The sequence below is a fragment of the Ranitomeya imitator genome, chromosome 6, assembly GCF_032444005.1.
Source record: "Ranitomeya imitator isolate aRanImi1 chromosome 6, aRanImi1.pri, whole genome shotgun sequence".
Lineage (NCBI taxonomy): Eukaryota > Metazoa > Chordata > Amphibia > Anura > Dendrobatidae > Ranitomeya > Ranitomeya imitator.
Genome location: NC_091287.1, coordinates 165,981,701 through 166,000,037, shown reverse-complemented (window position 1 = coordinate 166,000,037; position 18,337 = coordinate 165,981,701). Strand labels below are relative to the sequence as shown.

Genomic DNA, 18,337 nt, shown 5'->3' with positions numbered 1-18,337 from the left:
TATAAACCCCCTCTTTGGACCTTATTGGGGTATACATTCTTAATGGGGGTGGTACACTTTTTTATCATGAGCTTATCATTTTATCTTTTTTATCCCCCGGGGGGGGCACACGCAGGCCTGGAAATCCAATGTAGACCCCTCTGGCGGATCACCTGTATATGCACACATAGTCAACCCGCACTATACAGGTTTTAGATTAACTCCGATACATACATTTTGTATCTTTTTATTGTTATCGTTATCTTTATTTATTTTTTTATCATATAATTCCTTTTTATGGGTAAATTATTAAAAGCTGTTTTTATTATATCTATTTATTTATTTCTTATGTACTCGTGTGCTTCTGCAAGCAGTTTTTTATTTCTTTTTTATTAGTGCGGTTTAATCAGTGAACTCACATGCTGCCATGATCATTACCATTATTTCTAATTTTTTCTGCTGTTCTCGGGTGTCTAGCACGGTTTCTTCATGTGAAGTGGGGACCGTAGAGACTATACCTTTATTAGTCATTTCCTTATGAGTTTGGACACATATTACTAGGGTCCTCATAGGGCACACCACTAACATATACGTGCAGTTCAGATGACGGGGCATATGGGCGGGCCGCTTGGGGGCTGATTGACAGGTCACCTACATAAATCACCTGAGCACCTAGGGACTGGTAACCCTGACGAAGGATCACCCAGTTCCTCTGAAACGCGTTGGTAGTAGTCTGGTCCCAGTGCCGCTCCGTAGCTGTGACGTCACACGCTTAGTCTCCTGTCGGCCATATTCCCCCTCGCTCGTAGCCATTACACAGCGCTGCTGTGCTGCAGCACTTCCAGGCTTGCTTGCCCGTACACCTATTGATTTTACTGTACGCCGGGCTCTCCACTACAGGACCTGACGTGCATCCGTATATCTGACACCGCTGCACCTGGACCCTGGTGAGTCCTCCTTCAGCACATCGGTGCACATATTTGCATATACCATTTCTCACTTAATCATTCAGTTATTACTATATCTGTGAGGGGGCCTCTCACATCATTACCTATTGTGTGCCATTGTGCAGTTGCAACCATAATTGGGCTCTTGGCACCGCTGTTTACTTTCTGGTAAGAGACACACAGCTTCTAGGAGCTTTTCTGAAGCAATTACATTATCTACGCGTGTGCCTTGGCATTTCCACACATATTCCAGTTCCCTTATGCGCGGTTTCAGTCCTATTTATTACCATTAAAATTCAATGTATACTCTGACGGGTGATGACTTTTATTAGACTGACTGTCATTTGCACCGACCATTTAGGAAAATCCGAGAAAAATATAATTTGCATAATAATTTGGAACATGCTATATATCTTGTTTATTGCAAAGAAGATCCCAGAATATACGGTACATTTAAGAAAAACAGAAAAAAGTCAGAAAAAATCTAAATATCAAGAAAATATATAATAATAAATAGTGTGTACACTCATGAAATGTAGTGAGCCAAAGGCTTCAAAGTAATCATGCACCATATGCTTGTTAAGAATAAATGCCCATATGCATTGTTCAAGTATATCTATGTAGTTTGATTTAATGTAAGTGCGAGGGATCAATGTGCAGCTATCCACTAAACTATGGTGGTAGAGTAGTAGAGTGTACCATGAGGGGGTAATAAAGTGTACAGGTGATTAACCACTAAAATAGTGTCACATAAGGAGAAAATAAGGCTTAAGTGGTGAATATGCAAGACACTGTACCTTTAAGCGGCGTGATGCACCCCGACGCACGTTTCTCGTGTTGCTTTTTCCCCAGAAAAACTGAATCTTAGTAGCAACTGTGGAGAGTCTGGACACCAGATGCATTTCTGCCCAAAACAACCATAGTCAGAGTCACCAGCACCCAGGCGGGTCCTAGGATGACAACCTGGGAGCACAGATGTTTCACTTTGATTCTGAAAAACGAATGCTTCCTGTTTGTTTGTTTATCTTATCTGTGTGGGTTAAGGCATTTATTGATTGTGGTTCTGTGTCAAATTTTGATGACACTAAGGTGGCAAAGGAATTGGGTTTCCTTTGCTAAAATTATGCTTTCTTATTGAAAGAAATTGCTATTGATGATATAACTCTCACCCAGCATGTTGTCAACTACGTCACTAAAGATGTGTCCTTGCTTGTTGATACATTTTGATTCTATGTCATTTTTTGTCCTTGAAAACTTGTCCACAGCCATGGCCTTAGGAATGCCTTGCTTGCATAAACATAATCCGTTCATTGACTGGCACCAGAGTGATATTGTAAGCTAGAGCCTTGAGTGTCAGAACAAATGTATCTGAAAAATTACCTTCACACATAAATTATGATTGCTCCATTGACCTGGTACCTAACTCCCATCACCCTAAGGATAAAATATATAATATTTCTTGTTCAAAATGTCAGGCCATTAAAGTTTACATAGCAGTTTTCAAAAAGGGTTCATCAAACTGTCCACGTCACCATTAGGCACCAGTTTCTTTTTGTTGATAAAAATGATGGTGGTCTCAAACCATATATTTACTATCGGGAACTTAAACTTACCATGAAGAATCAGCTTCCTCTGCCACTCATCCCTAATCTCTATAACCAGTAGCGAGCAGCCCATTGGTTCACTAAACTTAATCTCAGGGGTGCAAATAACCTGATCCATTTAAGAGAAGGTGATGAGCGGAAAACGGCATTCAACACACCTGAAGGTCACTATGAGTACCTTGTGATGCCTTTTGGACTAAGTAATGCGCCAGATGTTTATAAAAATTTTGTTACTAACAAATTCAAAGATATAACTGGTCAATATGTGGTGATGTAGGTGGACATTTTGGTTTGTTTAACTCATATTATATCACACATCGAACATACACATACTGTTCTCCAAAGACTCAGACTATTTTGTATTTGCCTAACTTGAAAAATATGTGTACTTGGTGCAAGAAGTAAATTTTCTGTCTTACATCTGGTCTCCTAAAGGTTTCCAAATGGACCCCTCGAAAGTCCAAGCTGTTAAGGAATGGATACAACCCAAGTTTCTTAAGACATTGTAGTGTTTCCTTGGGTATGCCAACTACTACTGTAAATTTATTAAGAATGTTTCCAAGATTCCCAAAACATTTACTGACTTGACTAAAAAGAAAGTGAATGTGGCTAATTAGAAGCCTGAGTCAATCTGTACCCTCACTGAGTTAAAGGAATATTTTTTTCTCTGACCAAAACTGGTTCAGACTGATCTTGACCACCTTTTATTGTGGCGGTTGACACCTCTGAAGTTAGAGTTGGAGCCGTGCTATAGCAAGGTACCCGGTCTCTCACTCAACTTCACCTTTGCGCATTCTTTTCATGAAAATTTTCATCTGCTGAGAGGAATTATGGCATCAATAAATGTGAATTATTGTCAATTAAGTGGGTCTTCAAGGAATAATGCCACTTCCTCGATGGCACCAAACATAAAATCACTTATCACAGACCACAAAAATCTGACTTATCTTGAGTCAGCCATAAGACTAAATCCTATGTAAGCTAGCTGAGCTTTGTTCTTCTCTAGGTTAGATTTATACTTGGTAGAAAAAATATTAGAGTCTCTTTCTCAAGTTTTTGCTCATCCCAAATTGAGGACTCAGAACTAGTTCCCATTCTAGCTAAGGATATAGTTTTATCCATGGTTTCTCTAGGTATTGTTTAAGTTATGCATAAAATGTTGTCTATGAGTACTCCATAAGGCTATGTGCACACGTCAGGTTTTTTTCCTGACAAAATCCGGAGAAATCTGCCAGAAAATCGCGTTTTTTTCCGCGCGTTTTTCTCGCGTTTTTCTCGCGTTTTTTGCGCGGATTTTTTGCGGATTTTTTGCGTTTTTTTTTTTTTTTCCTGAATGCATGAAATCCGCAGAAAATCCGCAAAAAGAATGAGCATGGCCATTCTTTTTGCGGATTGCGTTTTTTTTGCGGAAAAAAACGCATACATCTGCACAAAAAATGCGGAATGCATTCTAAATTATAGGATGCATAATTTGAGCGTTTTTTATGCGGATTTATAGCGTTTTTAGGGTATGTGCACACGTCAGGTTTTTTGTGCAGAATTTTCCTGAGATTTTCCTGAGGAGAAATTGGCACCACTCCCAGGAAAACCGCATGCGTTTTTTGTGCGTTTTTTATGCGTTTTTTATGCGTTTTTTATGCGTTTTTTTACATGCGTTTTTTGTGCGTTTTTTATGCGTTTTTTACAGCAGTAAAGTTGGTTGAAAAAAAAAAAAAAACATGAGCTCATTTCCTGGTCCAACCCCTCTTCACCATTTAGCTTCCTTGTTGAATTCAAGATGCCGCACCATCGTCTAACTCCAGAACAGAACTGCCTACTGTTGCATACGGCACTACTTTTGCTGCACCACTACAGCGAGCTGGTAAGAAAATGTCATTAGATGTGAACACTTTCCGTATTAGGCTGGGTTCACAATGTGTACAGCAGCCCGTTCAACACATACGTTCACGGTCTGCTGCAACGCAAGTGCTGACTTTGGCACATCACTAACGCAGATGGAGCATCTGCTAGCTACATCTGCGCTAGCAGTGACAGACCCGGAAACGCTGCAGTCAGAGTCTAGAGGTCCGACCGTCACTCAAATGACGGCACATGGCTAGTGATGTCACACATAGGAGTCAATTGTGGCGCTAGCGGACTACGTTTCACCGCATTATGCAGCGGTGTTACGAAGTCCGTCAAAACGGACTGGGTGAACGCAATGTGAACCCAGCCTTGCCAGCTGTATAACATGTGTTGTACAGTTCCATGTAATAACACATACTATATTCTCCCATAGGAGCAATCGCGGAGAAGAAGGGATAGACGGCAAAAAAGGATGTGGGTTCATCCCATCATTCATGAACGGGAGGAAAAGGGACACTTCCATGTTCTTTATCGTGATTTAAGGAGGTAAGATATAGTGAGAAATTGTATGTTGACAGCTGTGTTTCTTTGTACCTTTTTTTGATATATACAACATACATTATGTGTGTGTTTAAAATTAAAGTTTTATGTTCCTTTTTATTTTCAGCTTTCCAGATAAATTTTCTCAGTTTTGCCGTCTTTCCATTGAGGCATTTGATCGTCTTCTAATTCTTCTTGGTCCACACCTCACTTACGAAGATACGGTCATGCGAAGAGCGATCTCTGCAGAAGAAAGGCTGCTCATCACCTTGCGGTAAGGCCTTGCTGCTAGTGCACCCCTAAATGCTGCCACAAATGCTGCCTGTTTAATCCGTAATGCTGCCGCTATGCTGCGAGTGCCCCCATAATGCTGCCAGTTTCCCTCATAATGCTGCCGCTATGCTGCGAGTGCACCGTTTCCCTCATAATGCTGCCCCAATGCTGCGAGTGTACCGTTTACCTCATAATGCTGCCCCAATGCTGCGAGTGCACCCTGTTTCCCTCATAATGCTGCTGCAATGCTGCCTGTGTCCCCATAACGCTAGTGGCCATGATGTGGATGTTTTATCTTGCGACACAATTTGTGTTGGTAGGTTTTCTAAATTTTTTTTTTTCTTTCTTCAGGTTTTTAGCCACAGGAGAGAGCTATACATCCCTGCACCTCCAATTTAGGGTTGGCAAATCGACCATCTCGCAAATTGTACGGTGCACATGTACCGTCATCTGGCAGAAGTTGCGGCCCATCGTGATGCCTTGCCCAACCGAGGAGACTTGGCTGCAGGTTGCAGCAGGCTTTCAAACTGTGGCCAATTTCCCCAACTGCGTAGGTGCTGTTGATGGTAAACATGTGAGAGTGCTAAAGCCACCAAGATCAGGATCACGCTTCTTTAATTATAAGAAGTATTTTTCAGTGGTCTTGATGGCGGTGGCTGACGCACATTACAAGTTTGTTGCCATCGACGTTGGTGCCTATGGTAGTACTGGGGATTCTCGGGTGTTGCAATCATCACAGATTGGACTTCAAATTCTTCGAGATGGCGGCACGCTCCCAGCCCCTAGACCTTTGCCAGGTTCCACACATCCAGTACCCTTTGTGATGGTATCGGATGAGGCATTTCCCTTGAAGCCCCACCTGCTGCGCCCATACCCACGAAGAGCACTGGATGACCGGCGGAGGATTTTTAATTATAGGCTGAGCCGTGCACGAAGATATGTGGAATGTACCTTCGGGATCATGTGTAGTCGGTGGAGGATCTTTCACACTGCCATCCAGTTAGATCCGGAGACCGTGGACACTGTGATAAAGGCATGCTGTGTGCTCCACAACTATGCTCGTGAATACAGCACTGAGGTAGTTGAGGAATTACAGGTGTCAGAATTAGATGCAGTGGACAACTTTGGTCAAGGAAGGCAATGTAACACGGGTGTGCGTGTGAGAGAAACCTTTGCAGACTACTTCATGAGTCCTGAAGGTGCCGTGCACTGGCAATACTCTTGTGCCGGTGATGAGCTGCCAGAACTGCAGAGAAGATCTGATGCCTAAACAGAATCAAGGCCCAAGACTGGACGTGAGATATAACAGCACAGAACATATGACGGCGGAACCCTATCCACTAATGAACCAGTCTGTACGGCACAGATGCTAACACCTGTGAAAATGTGAGGCATAATCCCTATCAACCGTCGCCAAATCCCTATCTACCAAGGCCCCTTTTTAATTAATCTAATTGTAAACATTGCTAATAAATAAAAAATATTATTTAAACAATAATCGTTTCCATGTTGTTATTGTTTACCGTTGCTTAATCAGATCCCATTTCCGAGCTTCTTATTTTTATGATAATAAGAAATCTGAGTAGTTAAAATAATTTTTTTTAATAAAGTAAAAGAAAAATTAATTACATTAAGAAACTTTTTTTAATGTATATGAACTTACATTTTATAACAAAACTTAAAGGGAACCTGTCACCCCAAAAATCACGGGTGAGGTAAGCCCACTTCTGTAATGCTGTAGATAAGCCCCCGATGTTATCAGAAAAAGGAGAAAAAGACGTTATGTTATACTCAACCACAGGCGCTCTCGCTGCTGGTCAGGTCAGATTGGCGTCTCCGGTCCGCTGCGGCCTGACCTGACCAGCAGCGAAAGCGCCTGTGGTTGAGTATAACATAACGTCTTTTTCTCCTTTTTCTGATAACATCGGGGGCTTATCTACAGCATTACAGAATGCTGTAGATAAGCCCCTGATGACGGTGGGCTTACCTCACCCGCGATTTTCGTGGTGACAGGTTCCCTTAAAGAACTTTTGTAAGATTTGGTCATGAACACAACGGTTTAACATTCAGTACACTTCCGTCTCTACTGAAATAGGATGAGATATCGAAACTCAAAATTGATGGTATTCCGGTTGGTAGCCCATATCATTAAATAAGTCAGGTTGGGAGTAGACACTGCTATTGGGCATACTGGAACGATGGCCAGTTGAACTAGGTAAAGGTGTATGGCCACTGTACGCATCTACTTGATTGGCCCTGTATGTTGCCGCCTGTCCGTAACGCTGCGATGCAGCAGCTGGTGGTGGTGGTGGTGGAGGCATAATGGGGTTGCTGAAAATGTTGAAAATACCCGTCATTACTTGTGGAGCAGGGGGTAGGGTTGGTGTGTCATCAATTGCCATTAACAGACAATTGACAGCTGTAACGAACATTTGCTGCTTGTCCCGTGGCAGTGTTCTAACACGGTCTGCCAAAAATGACCCAAATTTGTCATGCTCATCTTGCTTAGAAGAATTATCAAGAAGATTGAGCGTTTTACTCGTTAATTGTTCTATAATTTGACCTTGTTTGGTCTTCTTTTGCACCGGTCTTTTCACTGCCACGGGACGGACAGAAGCAGCCCCCCTCCCCATGTGCCTCGACACACCGCCACCAGAGTTTGCACCAGCGTCAGAGGAAGTAGAAGTAGTGGTATTTGCTGCAACGTCCTGTTCTCCAAGGGAATCACTTATTTCGTGTGACCTTCCGGACAAAGACATGTTCCCCGGAGATTCTTGGCTGTTCATTATGCAGTCTTCTACTTCCTCTCCAATACTGTCCACCGTGGTGTCACCATCGGTAAGGTCCGGAGGTGTTTGGGCAGAGATGTTGCTTTCGGTTCTGCAGACCCAAAAATAAAACAAAGGTTACAAAAATACAAATCATTACGTCAAGCAACACTATTTATTTATATTATCTACCTCCTCAAACTCCGGCTTCCCAATATGAACTTCAGCTGGTCTCCATAGGGCACCCTCTTCCTTGGCGGCGAGCTGCCACTCGGAGTCTTGAGTGATTTAAGATATCTGTCTGTGACAGACCGCCATCTCGTCTTCACATCGCCCACTGCAAATTTAAAATTTTTAAATAAAACATTACAAATCCATTCTTCTTCCTTTTTTTAAAAAAAGGAAATAAATTTATACTTACAAATCTGTGTTTGCTGCTGTGTTGGGAGATTCGGCCACTCTGGAAAGAGAGCGGTTACTATTTTGGGCCAGGCATCACGTTTTGCCCCCTTGTATTTTTCACTTGACCGGTCCCAGACCTCAGGGTGTTGTTCAATCTTCATAAAAAAGGACAACAAGTAAAAAAAATTGAAATTAATTGTGGCCAACAATAAATACACGGTTATGTAAATTTGCATATTTTAGATATAGTAGCATACATCGCAGCAACATAACATAGTGACCAGCCACGTAGTATATTGCACAGGCACTTAGTATATTGGCCAGCCATGAAGTATATTGCCCATCCACGTACTATATATTACCCATCCACGTAGTATATTCCACGTAGTATATTGCCCTACGTTGATGGCCAATATACTACGTGAATGGGCAATATACTATGTGGATGGGCAATATACTACGTGGAATATACTACGTGGATGGCCAATATACTACGTGAATGGGCAATATACTACGTGGATGGGCAATGTACTACGTGGATGGCCAATATACTACGTGAATGGGCAATATACTATGTGGATGGGCAATGTACTACGTTGATGGCCAATATACTACGTGAATGGGCAATATACTACGTGCATGGGCAATATACTACGTGGATGGGCAATATACTACGTGGAATATACTACGTGGATGGCCAATATACTACGTGAATGGGCAATATAGTACGTGGATGGGCAATATACTACGTGGAATATACTACGTGGATGGCCAATATACTACGTGAATGGGCAATATACTACGTGGATGGGCAATGTACTACGTTGATGGCCAATATACTACGTGAATGGGCAATATACTACGTGCATGGGCAATATACTACGTGGATGGGCAATATACTACGTGGAATATACTACGTGGATGGCCAATATACTACGTGAATGGGCAATATACTACGTGGATGGGCAATGTACTACGTGAATGGCCAATATACTACGTGAATGGGTAATATACTACGTGAATGGGCAATATACTACGTGGATGGGCAATATACTACGTGGAATATACTATGTGGATGGCCAATATACTACGTGAATGGGCAATATACTATGTGGATGGGCAATATACTACGTGGAATATACTATGTGGATGGCCAATATACTACGTGAATGGGCAATATACTCCGTGGATGGGCAATATACTACGTGGATGGCCAATATACTACGTGGATGGGCAATATAAAAAATATAGTATATTGCCCATCCATTTTGTATATTGCCCAGCCACATAGTATATTGACCATCCACGTAGTATATTACCCATTCACGTAGTATATTGCCCCGCCACGTAGTATATTGCCCATCCACATAGTATATTACCCATTGACGTACTATATTGCCCATCCACATAATATATTACCCATTCACATACTATATTGCCCATCCACATAGTATATTGACCATCCACGTAGTATATTACCCATTCACGTAGTATATTGCCCCGCCACGTAGTATATTGCCCATCCACATAGTATATTACCCATTGACGTACTATATTGCCCATCCACATAATATATTACCCATTCACATACTATATTGCCCATCCACGTAGTATATTACCCATTGACGTAGGATATTGCCCATCCACATAATATATTACCCATTCACATACTATATTGCCCATCCACGTAGTATATTACCCATTCACGTAGTATATTGCCCAGCCACGTAGTATATTGCCCAGCCACGTAGTATATTGCCCAGCCACGTAGTGTTTTAATGAAATAAAGACACCGAGTTTTTGACCATATTTTATTAGTTTGGTATTGGAAGGGTTAAAAAAAAATGGTTTACAATGGAACAGGTGCAATTGCACCTGTCCCATTGTAAACATTACTGCAGATGACATATATCATCTCTGCGCAGCCTCACCGGCTGAACGGAGATGAACTGATAGCATGGGAAAATTTTCCCACGCTCCAGCGTTCACCTCCGGTCAGCCGGGGAGTCCGCGCAGCTGCAGTGACTGCCGAACGAGTTCCCCCGAACAGCGCGAGCTGCGTTCGGGAGAACTCGGTATACAGTGAACGGGATCGCTTTACGATCCCGTTCATTGTATCGGCGGCCGCGGTTTAGAGCAGCCGCATGTTATGTGGCTGCTCTAAACTCCAGATCATCGTGGGACAATCGTTTAATTGGATGCTGCGGAGGGTAGGTATACGTTGTGGTTTGTTATTTTAATTTTTTCTGACAAGGGAATCGTGGAATTGGGCGTTTAGGTGAGTATGGTTTTTTTTTTTTTTTTATTTTAGGTGGCGATCGCCGGGGACAGGTAATTATAAGGTAACCACTGGCCACCAATGAAATTGTACTTTTTATTATTATTTATTCCACTGTCCACCAATGAAAATAAATAATAATTTACATATCCGTTCCACTGGCCACCAATGATAATTATTAAACACTGGCCACCAATGATAATACACTGGCCACCAATGTAAATAATTATACACTGGCCACCAATGTAAATAATTATACACTGGCCACCAATGTAAATAATTATACACTGGCCACCAATGTAAATAATTATACACTGGCCACCAATGATCATACACTGGCCACCAATGACAATTAAGTTTAGGGGAGAATAGGGGTATATAACTAAGTTTATTAGGGGAATGGGCCCGTAACCACTGTTCACCAATGACCATAGGGGACATTTCATGGGGGAAATAGCACATTGCAGCAGGGACAGTTGGATGGGAAATACTGCTCCCATCGAGCTGAGCCTGCTGCAACGACTTGGAGGGAACAGACATCGGCCGATGAGACTAGTCTCATCGGCCGCTGTCCGAACACACGCACACACATAGATACACATACACACACATATATACACATATACACACACACTTACCACACTTATCATCTGCACCACATCCAGCCTCATCCGATCATACCCCTCCATGTCGGCAGCCATAATACAGGAAGACGGGAATGGTGAGTTTCCTTTTCCTGGATTATGGGATGGGCATGAAATGGCATGATGGGATAGATGGCATGTCACTTCCTGTAGTTTTTCAGGAAATAAACGCTAGAAATCCGCAAATTTTAATATGATTGCGGATTTCTAGCGTTTCAATACAAGTCAATGCATGCGGGAAATCAGCGATTCCGCAAAAATAATGAACATGTTGCTTCTTTTTCCGCAATTCGTTTTTTTTGCGGAAAAAAACGCTACATTGGCACAATTTTTGCGGATTCAATACAAAAGATTGGGAGCCTTATGTTAGCGTTTTTTTCACGTTTTTATCGCGATTTTATTGCGTTAAAAACGCGAAAAAAACGCAAAAAAACCTGAACGTGTGCACATAGCCTTATCGGGAAAATCCGCAAAAAAAACGCGAAAAATCCGGACGTGTGCACATACCCTTAGTCTCATGATTCTGTCCTTGCAGAACACCCTGGCATTTGCAATACAATACAACTAATAACCTGGAATTTGTGGTTGCTACTGGTGATGAGCGAATATACTCGTTACACGAGATTTCTCGAGCATGCTCAGAGGTCCTCCGAGTATTTTTTAGTGCTCAGAGTTTTAGTTTTTCTTGCCGCAGCTGAATGATTTACATCTGTTAGCCAGCATAAGTACATGTGGAGGTTCCCTAGCAACCAGACAACCCCCACATGTACTTATGCTGGCTAACAGATGTAAATCATTCAGCTGTGGCAAGAAAAACTAAAACTCCAAGCACTAAAAAATACTCGGAGGACCCCCATGCATGTTCGAGAAATCTCGAGTAACGAGTATATTCGCTCATCACTAGTTGCTATCCATTGCTCGATATTGTAAAGAATTTGCTATTGCCAGTGAAATTTGTGCCCAAACACCCCAAACCCACCCAGATGGACTTCTTCAATCCTTACCCACTCCAAAAAGTCCTAGGAATCACATCTTCATAGTTTTCTTTGCTGATCTCCCACCCTCAGAAGAGAAACAGTAATTTGGGTAGTGGTAGACAGATTTAGAAAACAGTGTAATCTTCTTTCTTTGTCTGGGTTGCCTAACTCCCAATCCTTAAGGGTATGTTCCCACAGTCAGTAAATGCTGCGGGTTGGACGCTGCATACATCCGCAGCACCCAACCCGCAACGGCTAGATGTTACAGCATAGTGAATGGGATTTAAAGAAATCCCATGCCCACAATGTGTGTACTGACGCCTCCATCTTACCTGCGGAGACGGACAGGCAGTGCATCTTTCCAGACTGCAGCATGTCAATGCTCAGTCTACGCTTCATAAATTACCCATACACTCTCATTAGATGCGGTAAAACCGCATTATCTTCCTTGTCACATGCGTATTAAGTGCGGGAACGCAGCTTACTATGGATGTGTGCTAGTTTAAATAATCTTGTTTTAGCCGGAAATACACTGCAGTTCTCACGAGCAGCTGATCGTGAGAACTGCAGTGCACGTTACCGCCTGGGACGGGGTTATCTCTGGTCTTCAGCGTCAAGCTCAGCTGTGTTCTGGATGTTAACCTGATGGTGGCATAATGCCGCCATTCGGCCAAAGGCATCCAGATGTAGCAGAGCTGGACTCATCATGGACAGTATGTATATATTCTCGGCGGACAGGTAAGAATATTTTTGCTTTTTAATTTTATTTCTCTTCCAGGAAACAAGGGCGTTGGTGAAATAGGGGATGTAGTAAGTATGGTTTAATTAAGATCTACTAAAGGAGTCTGTGTAATTATTTCAATTAAAATACTTAATTCTGGGCAACTGTGTTTTTATTTACCATATAACTATAGGATTATTAATGGATAGGTGTCATATAGAAGCCTCTTCATTACTAATCCGTGGGCTTGATGTCACCTGACAATACAAAGGTGACATCAACCCCACAAATATGAACCCCACTTGTCACCGCGACAGGGCAAGTGGGAAGAGCTGGGTAAAGTGCCACAATTGGTGCATCTTTGGATGTGTTAATTGTGGGGCAGCTGCGGGCTGCTATTTATAGGCTCATGAGGGCCATAATCCATGGGCCTCGCCAGCCTGAGAATACCAGGCCACAGCTGTCTGCTTTTTCCTTGGCTGGTTAACAAAAATAAGGGGACCCCACAATATTTTTTTTTGGGGGGGGATCCCACTATTTTTGCTTACCATTCAAGGTAAGCAGACTGCTGTGTCCTGGTATTATCAGGCTGGTAAGGTTCATGAGTATTGGATCCTTACCAGCCTGAAATACCAGTCCCAGTAGTCTGCTTTGCTCTAGCTGGTTAACAAATATAGGAGGACCCCACACTATTTATTTTTAAAGTAATATTTATTTATTAAAAAAGGAGGAGAGGATATTACATTAAACTGACCTCTCTCTGTGCTTTTCTCCACCTCCTGCGTCATGTACTTCTGGGTGTGTCACAAGATTAATCATTATTTAAATTAGTACACATGCGTACTAAGCTGCAATCCCGCACTTAATATGCATGTGATTAGGAAGAATTTGTGGTGTTACCTTATCTAATCAAAGTCTATGGGTAATTTACGCAGCGGACACTGAGCGTCTCTGCTACATAAACTGACATGCTATGCTCTGGAAAGACATGCAGCATGTCCATCTCCGCGGGTGAGCCGCGGGTGTCAGTATACGCATGGTGGAAATGGGATTTCTTGAAATCCCATCCACTTTGCTGTAACAGCTGGACACTGCGAGTTAGACGCTGTGAATGTACCTGCCAGTGACCTCAGATTCAGATTTGGTGCATTTCACCTGCATCAAATCCTGAACAAACACAACCATTCCTGATCGTGTGCACATACCCTAAGTAATTTGTTTTTTCCAAACACGATGTGAGTCTACATGGATTTCCAGAAAATAATGTTTCAGACAGAGTGTCACGTACCCGCTTCTCAGCACGTAACTTGGGGTTGCGCCTGCAAGGGTTAATCTATCTCCTCTCACTCCATCCAGCATTCAACCTCTGCCCTATGCTGCAATGGGAGCATAAATCACACCCCCGACACAGACCACACACTCCGCTCATACACGCTGCCACCACTCACTGAACACATGGGCGATGAGTCCTGGAAATACTACTGCTACTGTCTGCCAATCAGCAGGGTCACACACTCTAAGGCTATGGATTCTTTAGAGCATACAAGGTTCAAACTTATTAAAGTTTTAAGCTATAATAGAAAAGGTACAGTGCTGCTTACAGTAAAAATATATAAACATATGGAAATAAAAAGTGACATACAAATATGCAAAACAGTTATAAAAATAAAGGGAGAAAACTTACAGAAGTATCTAAACTTTGCAGTCCGGCATTCTGCTTCCTGAGGGGGGATGAATATGGAATGGCTCACATCAGCTTGGCTGCCCCTCAATCTGTGAAAAGCTTTCTACTGTATGTGTAAAGATAGAGTCAACCTGGAGGTCAAATTTCTAGACCAGCCTCTCAGGTTAATATTCTAATTCTTGGTTTGTGACTGGATCCTGGCTATTTTACCAATGAATACATTATTTTTCTTTGAACCTATTTATGTGACCTGTCTCATAGTAAATAGTGTCATGCTGCAATTGGCATGTCTGTTCAAAAAAAACAGAAGGTGTGAAATGTTTCCACTTGTGTGTGTTCAGGAGATCCCCCTGGGATGAGACTATGAAGGCTGTATTTTTCTCAGGATAACATAGGTCATGACCTTTGTGAAGAGCTGCAGCCTAGAACAGATACTAAGTTACTGCTGGTCATACATCCATACATATACTGTACATATTCCACTACACCTCCCTCCTTATGAACACGCATGGAGGTTGACTTACAGGTAAGCTCTCGAGTGCATATCTGGTTCTGCCCCACCTTGGCTAGATAGGCCATCAGCATTGCCGTGATCGATTCCTTTCTTATGTTGAATGGTAAAATCATATTGCTGTAATATCAGGCTCCATCTAAGCAATTTCCCGGTGTCCCCAACTACTCTGTTGAGCCAACTCAGTGGGTTATGATCTGTTATCAAGGTGAAGTTGTGTCCATAGAGGTATGGTTGCAGTTTCTGCAGAGCCCACGCAATTGCTAAACATTCCCTTTCAATGGTGGCATAACCACTTCTCTGGGTAGAAGTTTCCTGCTTAGGTAGAGAATTGAGTGCTCCTCACCTTACTTGTTTAGCATTTTCTCTACCTGTTCCCTCATGTGTGCCTTCACCTCTGCTGACACCCGTTATACAGACTGCTGTACTGGGTGATTAGTACCAGTGTCCACATGGTGAGTTGCTAAGTGAGTCCTCCCAGGCTTCCATGTGAAGACTTCTGTGAACTCGCTGAGCACCCCATCAGCTCAGACCTCTGACTGTGGGATAGCTCAGGGTTAAACTCTGCCGACTCCAAGGATTCCATATACTGAGTCAAGCCCCCACATCTAGTAAGAGATTAGCCTCCCCCTCTTCAGGTATGCTAAAGACAGGTGATGAGCCTTTAATATATTTACATGGAAGACTTTCTGACGCTTTGCATGTTCATCTAGGGCAGTGGTTCTCAACCTTTCTAATGCCGTGACCCCGCAATACGGTTCCTCATGTTGCGGTGACCCCCAACCCAAAAAATAATTTTGGTGGCTACTTTAAAACTGTAATTTTATTAGTTATGATTCGGAATGTAAATATCTGATATGCATTATGTATTGTATTCTCATTGCTACAAATCAAACATACGGTAATAAATAATCACAAAAACAATTACCGTATATACTCGAGGAGGCTGCGGCACCGAAGATCAGCTGTCCGGGGGAAGGAGCGGGACGGCGGGAGCAGGTAAGTATGTCATATTTACCTTCCCTCGTTCCACACGCCGGGCGCCGCTCTATCTTCCCGGCGTCTCTCCGCACTGACTGTGCAGGTCAGAGGGCGCGATGACGCATATAGTGTGCGCGCCGCCCTCTGCCTGATCAGTCAGTGCAGGAGACGCCGGGAAGATGGCGCCGAGGAGCTGCAAGCAAGAGAGGTGAGTATGTGTTTTTTTATTTTTTTATTGCAGCAGCAGCAGCACAGATTTATGTGGAGCATTCTATGGGGCAATGGTGCAGAGCGCTATATGGCAGAGCTATGGGGCAACGGTGCAGAGCACTATATGGCACAGCTGTGGGGCAATGGTGCAGAGCACTATATGGCAGAGCTATGGGGCAACAGTGCAGAGCACTGTATGGCACAGCTATGGGGCAACAGTGCAGAGCACTATATGGCAGAGCTATGGGGCAACGGAATAGGAATTAGGAATAGTGAAAAAGGGGCAGATTTAAACTTTTTTTTAAAAACTTATTTTAGGGGACTTACATTGATTAAATTATTGCAGGGTCAATAGTTTTTCAGAATGTAGTAAAAAAAAAAAATAATCACAGATCCTTTTATGAATTCAATCATTTAACTAAGCTTCAAAGAAGCAGCAAGATGGCAAAGACATGGGCCTCCAGCAGGGTTCTGTCTGTCCATTACTCCCAAAGACTTCACTGGAGGGGGCTACATACAACCACGGACAGCTGTGCATCCTATGAGGAGAGATACTGCCATGATGTAGCTTATCAGGGTTGCAGGGTCACTCCATCTTTGGTTCTCATCTTTGGGACCACCACTTACAGGGCCTTTGTGATACATCCAGTGCATTATCACAGCACAATTACTACACGGACATGGAAATAAGGCTTCAATGGGGGGTTTCCACCTTTAAAAAAAACAAAAGACATCACTCACTACAGGTCAGCAACATCAACACCGCAGCCATAAAGGCTGAGACCGAAGTAGTGGTGAAGAATCAGCGCCGGACCCAGCAAGAGGAGAGTATTAGCTCTAAAAATGTAATTTGGGTTGGGGTGCGCACTTCTAAAAGTGGGAAAACGTGATTAATACCCTAGGCGGGAACCCTCTTTATGTGCAGTTATACGAGGCCCCGCACAACTTACCTCTTCCCATCCAGGTCGGAGAACCAGCCTAGATTATCGGCGATGATGTGGTGGTTCTGGCAGCCGGGGCACCTCACAATCACCACGCCGCTCCGATATGCCGATTTCGAGATCTTTTTCGTGGATCTTGTTGAACAAACCTGAATACAAATAATAAACAGACAAGATCTGTATTGCAGGGAACGCACTGTCTTTCAAGCACTGTCTAGTCTAGCGTGTGCGGGGTGTACTCTCTTGGGGGGGGGGGTTTGGGGACTGTTTATCCGCCATCGCCCTGAGGGGGTACACGATGTCTGTCTGCCATCGTCCTGTGAGGGGTGAGGTGTGCCGTCTATCCGCCATCGTCCTGTGAGGGGAGAGGTGTGCTATCTATCCGCCATCGTCCTGTGAGGGGAGAGGTGTGCTGTCTATCCACCATCGTCCTGTGATGGGAGAGGTGTGCTGTCTATCTGCCATAATCCTGTGAGGGGTGAGGTGTGCCGCCTGTCTGCCATTGTCCTGTGGGCATGCTGGTATTATTGGGGGCGCTCTCCCCTTCTGGCACGGTTATGCAGAGAGCAGAGCACCCCCCAAACTAACAGTGTGGTATTATTTTGCGGTGGCACTGTCCGTCAGGCCCCTGTCTGCAGGGGGCGCTCTGTACCTACCTTGCAGGTGTATACCAGCTGGTAATGGGAGGTCTGCACTCTCCCCACACACTGGGCGCCGGGGGCAGCTCCCTCAGTACAGAGCCTTCTCCACGCTGCAGCCTGGCGGTTCCCGGGGGCAGGTAATGGCGGGCGGAGGAGACACTTCTCTGTGCGCGCCCCCAGTAATGTCCACCCCAGCCTCCTCCCGACACGGGCAGCTAAACCCCCACAGCCGACCACCAGCGTCCGACTCCCGGCTGTCAGCAGCATGACCCGTCCCCAGCACTGTTATCAGCACGTGACCGGATGTTGCAGTGTGATGCTACAGGACAGCGCTGCGTCCTGTGCTCCTGCTCCGATCATAACAAGCAGCTCCTGCTGCAGAAACAACTTC

General features: G+C 43.7%; 2 protein-coding genes across 2 annotated transcripts; one reads left to right on the top strand and one right to left on the bottom strand.

The window, feature by feature from the left end:
- Window positions 1-4,251: 4,251 nt before the first annotated feature.
- Window positions 4,252-6,686, top strand: LOC138642227 (uncharacterized). Its single transcript, XM_069730268.1, has 4 exons — window positions 4,252-4,391; window positions 4,809-4,921; window positions 5,043-5,189; window positions 5,540-6,686. The coding sequence occupies exons 1-4, from the start codon at window positions 4,308-4,310 to the stop codon at window positions 6,456-6,458; spliced, it is 1,263 nt and encodes a 420-aa protein (XP_069586369.1). The 5' UTR covers window positions 4,252-4,307; the 3' UTR covers window positions 6,459-6,686.
- Window positions 6,687-7,175: 489 nt separating this feature from the next.
- On the bottom strand, window positions 7,176-8,684 carry LOC138643624 (uncharacterized). The gene is made up of 3 exons (XM_069732483.1): window positions 8,378-8,684; window positions 8,149-8,293; window positions 7,176-8,068 (listed from the first exon to the last, which is right to left on the bottom strand). Exons 1-3 carry the CDS (start codon window positions 8,592-8,594, stop codon window positions 7,300-7,302), a joined length of 1,131 nt encoding a protein of 376 aa, XP_069588584.1. The 5' UTR covers window positions 8,595-8,684; the 3' UTR covers window positions 7,176-7,299.
- Window positions 8,685-18,337: the final 9,653 nt, after the last annotated feature.

Excerpts from the sequence above, each read along its gene's own strand:
- LOC138643624 (XM_069732483.1), bottom strand. The coding sequence starts at position 8,594 with ATGCAAATTTACATAACCGTGTATTTATTGTTGGCCACAATTAATTTC. Across the intron at positions 8,294-8,377 it reads ACAGCAGCAAACACAGATTT|TGGGCGATGTGAAGACGAGA; the intron begins GTAAGTATAAAT and ends TTAAATTTGCAG. Across the intron at positions 8,069-8,148 it reads GGAAGCCGGAGTTTGAGGAG|AACCGAAAGCAACATCTCTG; the intron begins GTAGATAATATA and ends TTGGGTCTGCAG.
- LOC138642227 (XM_069730268.1), top strand. The coding sequence starts at position 4,308 with ATGCCGCACCATCGTCTAACTCCAGAACAGAACTGCCTACTGTTGCAT. Across the intron at positions 4,392-4,808 it reads TGCACCACTACAGCGAGCTG|GAGCAATCGCGGAGAAGAAG; the intron begins GTAAGAAAATGT and ends ATTCTCCCATAG. Across the intron at positions 5,190-5,539 it reads AGGCTGCTCATCACCTTGCG|GTTTTTAGCCACAGGAGAGA; the intron begins GTAAGGCCTTGC and ends TTCTTTCTTCAG.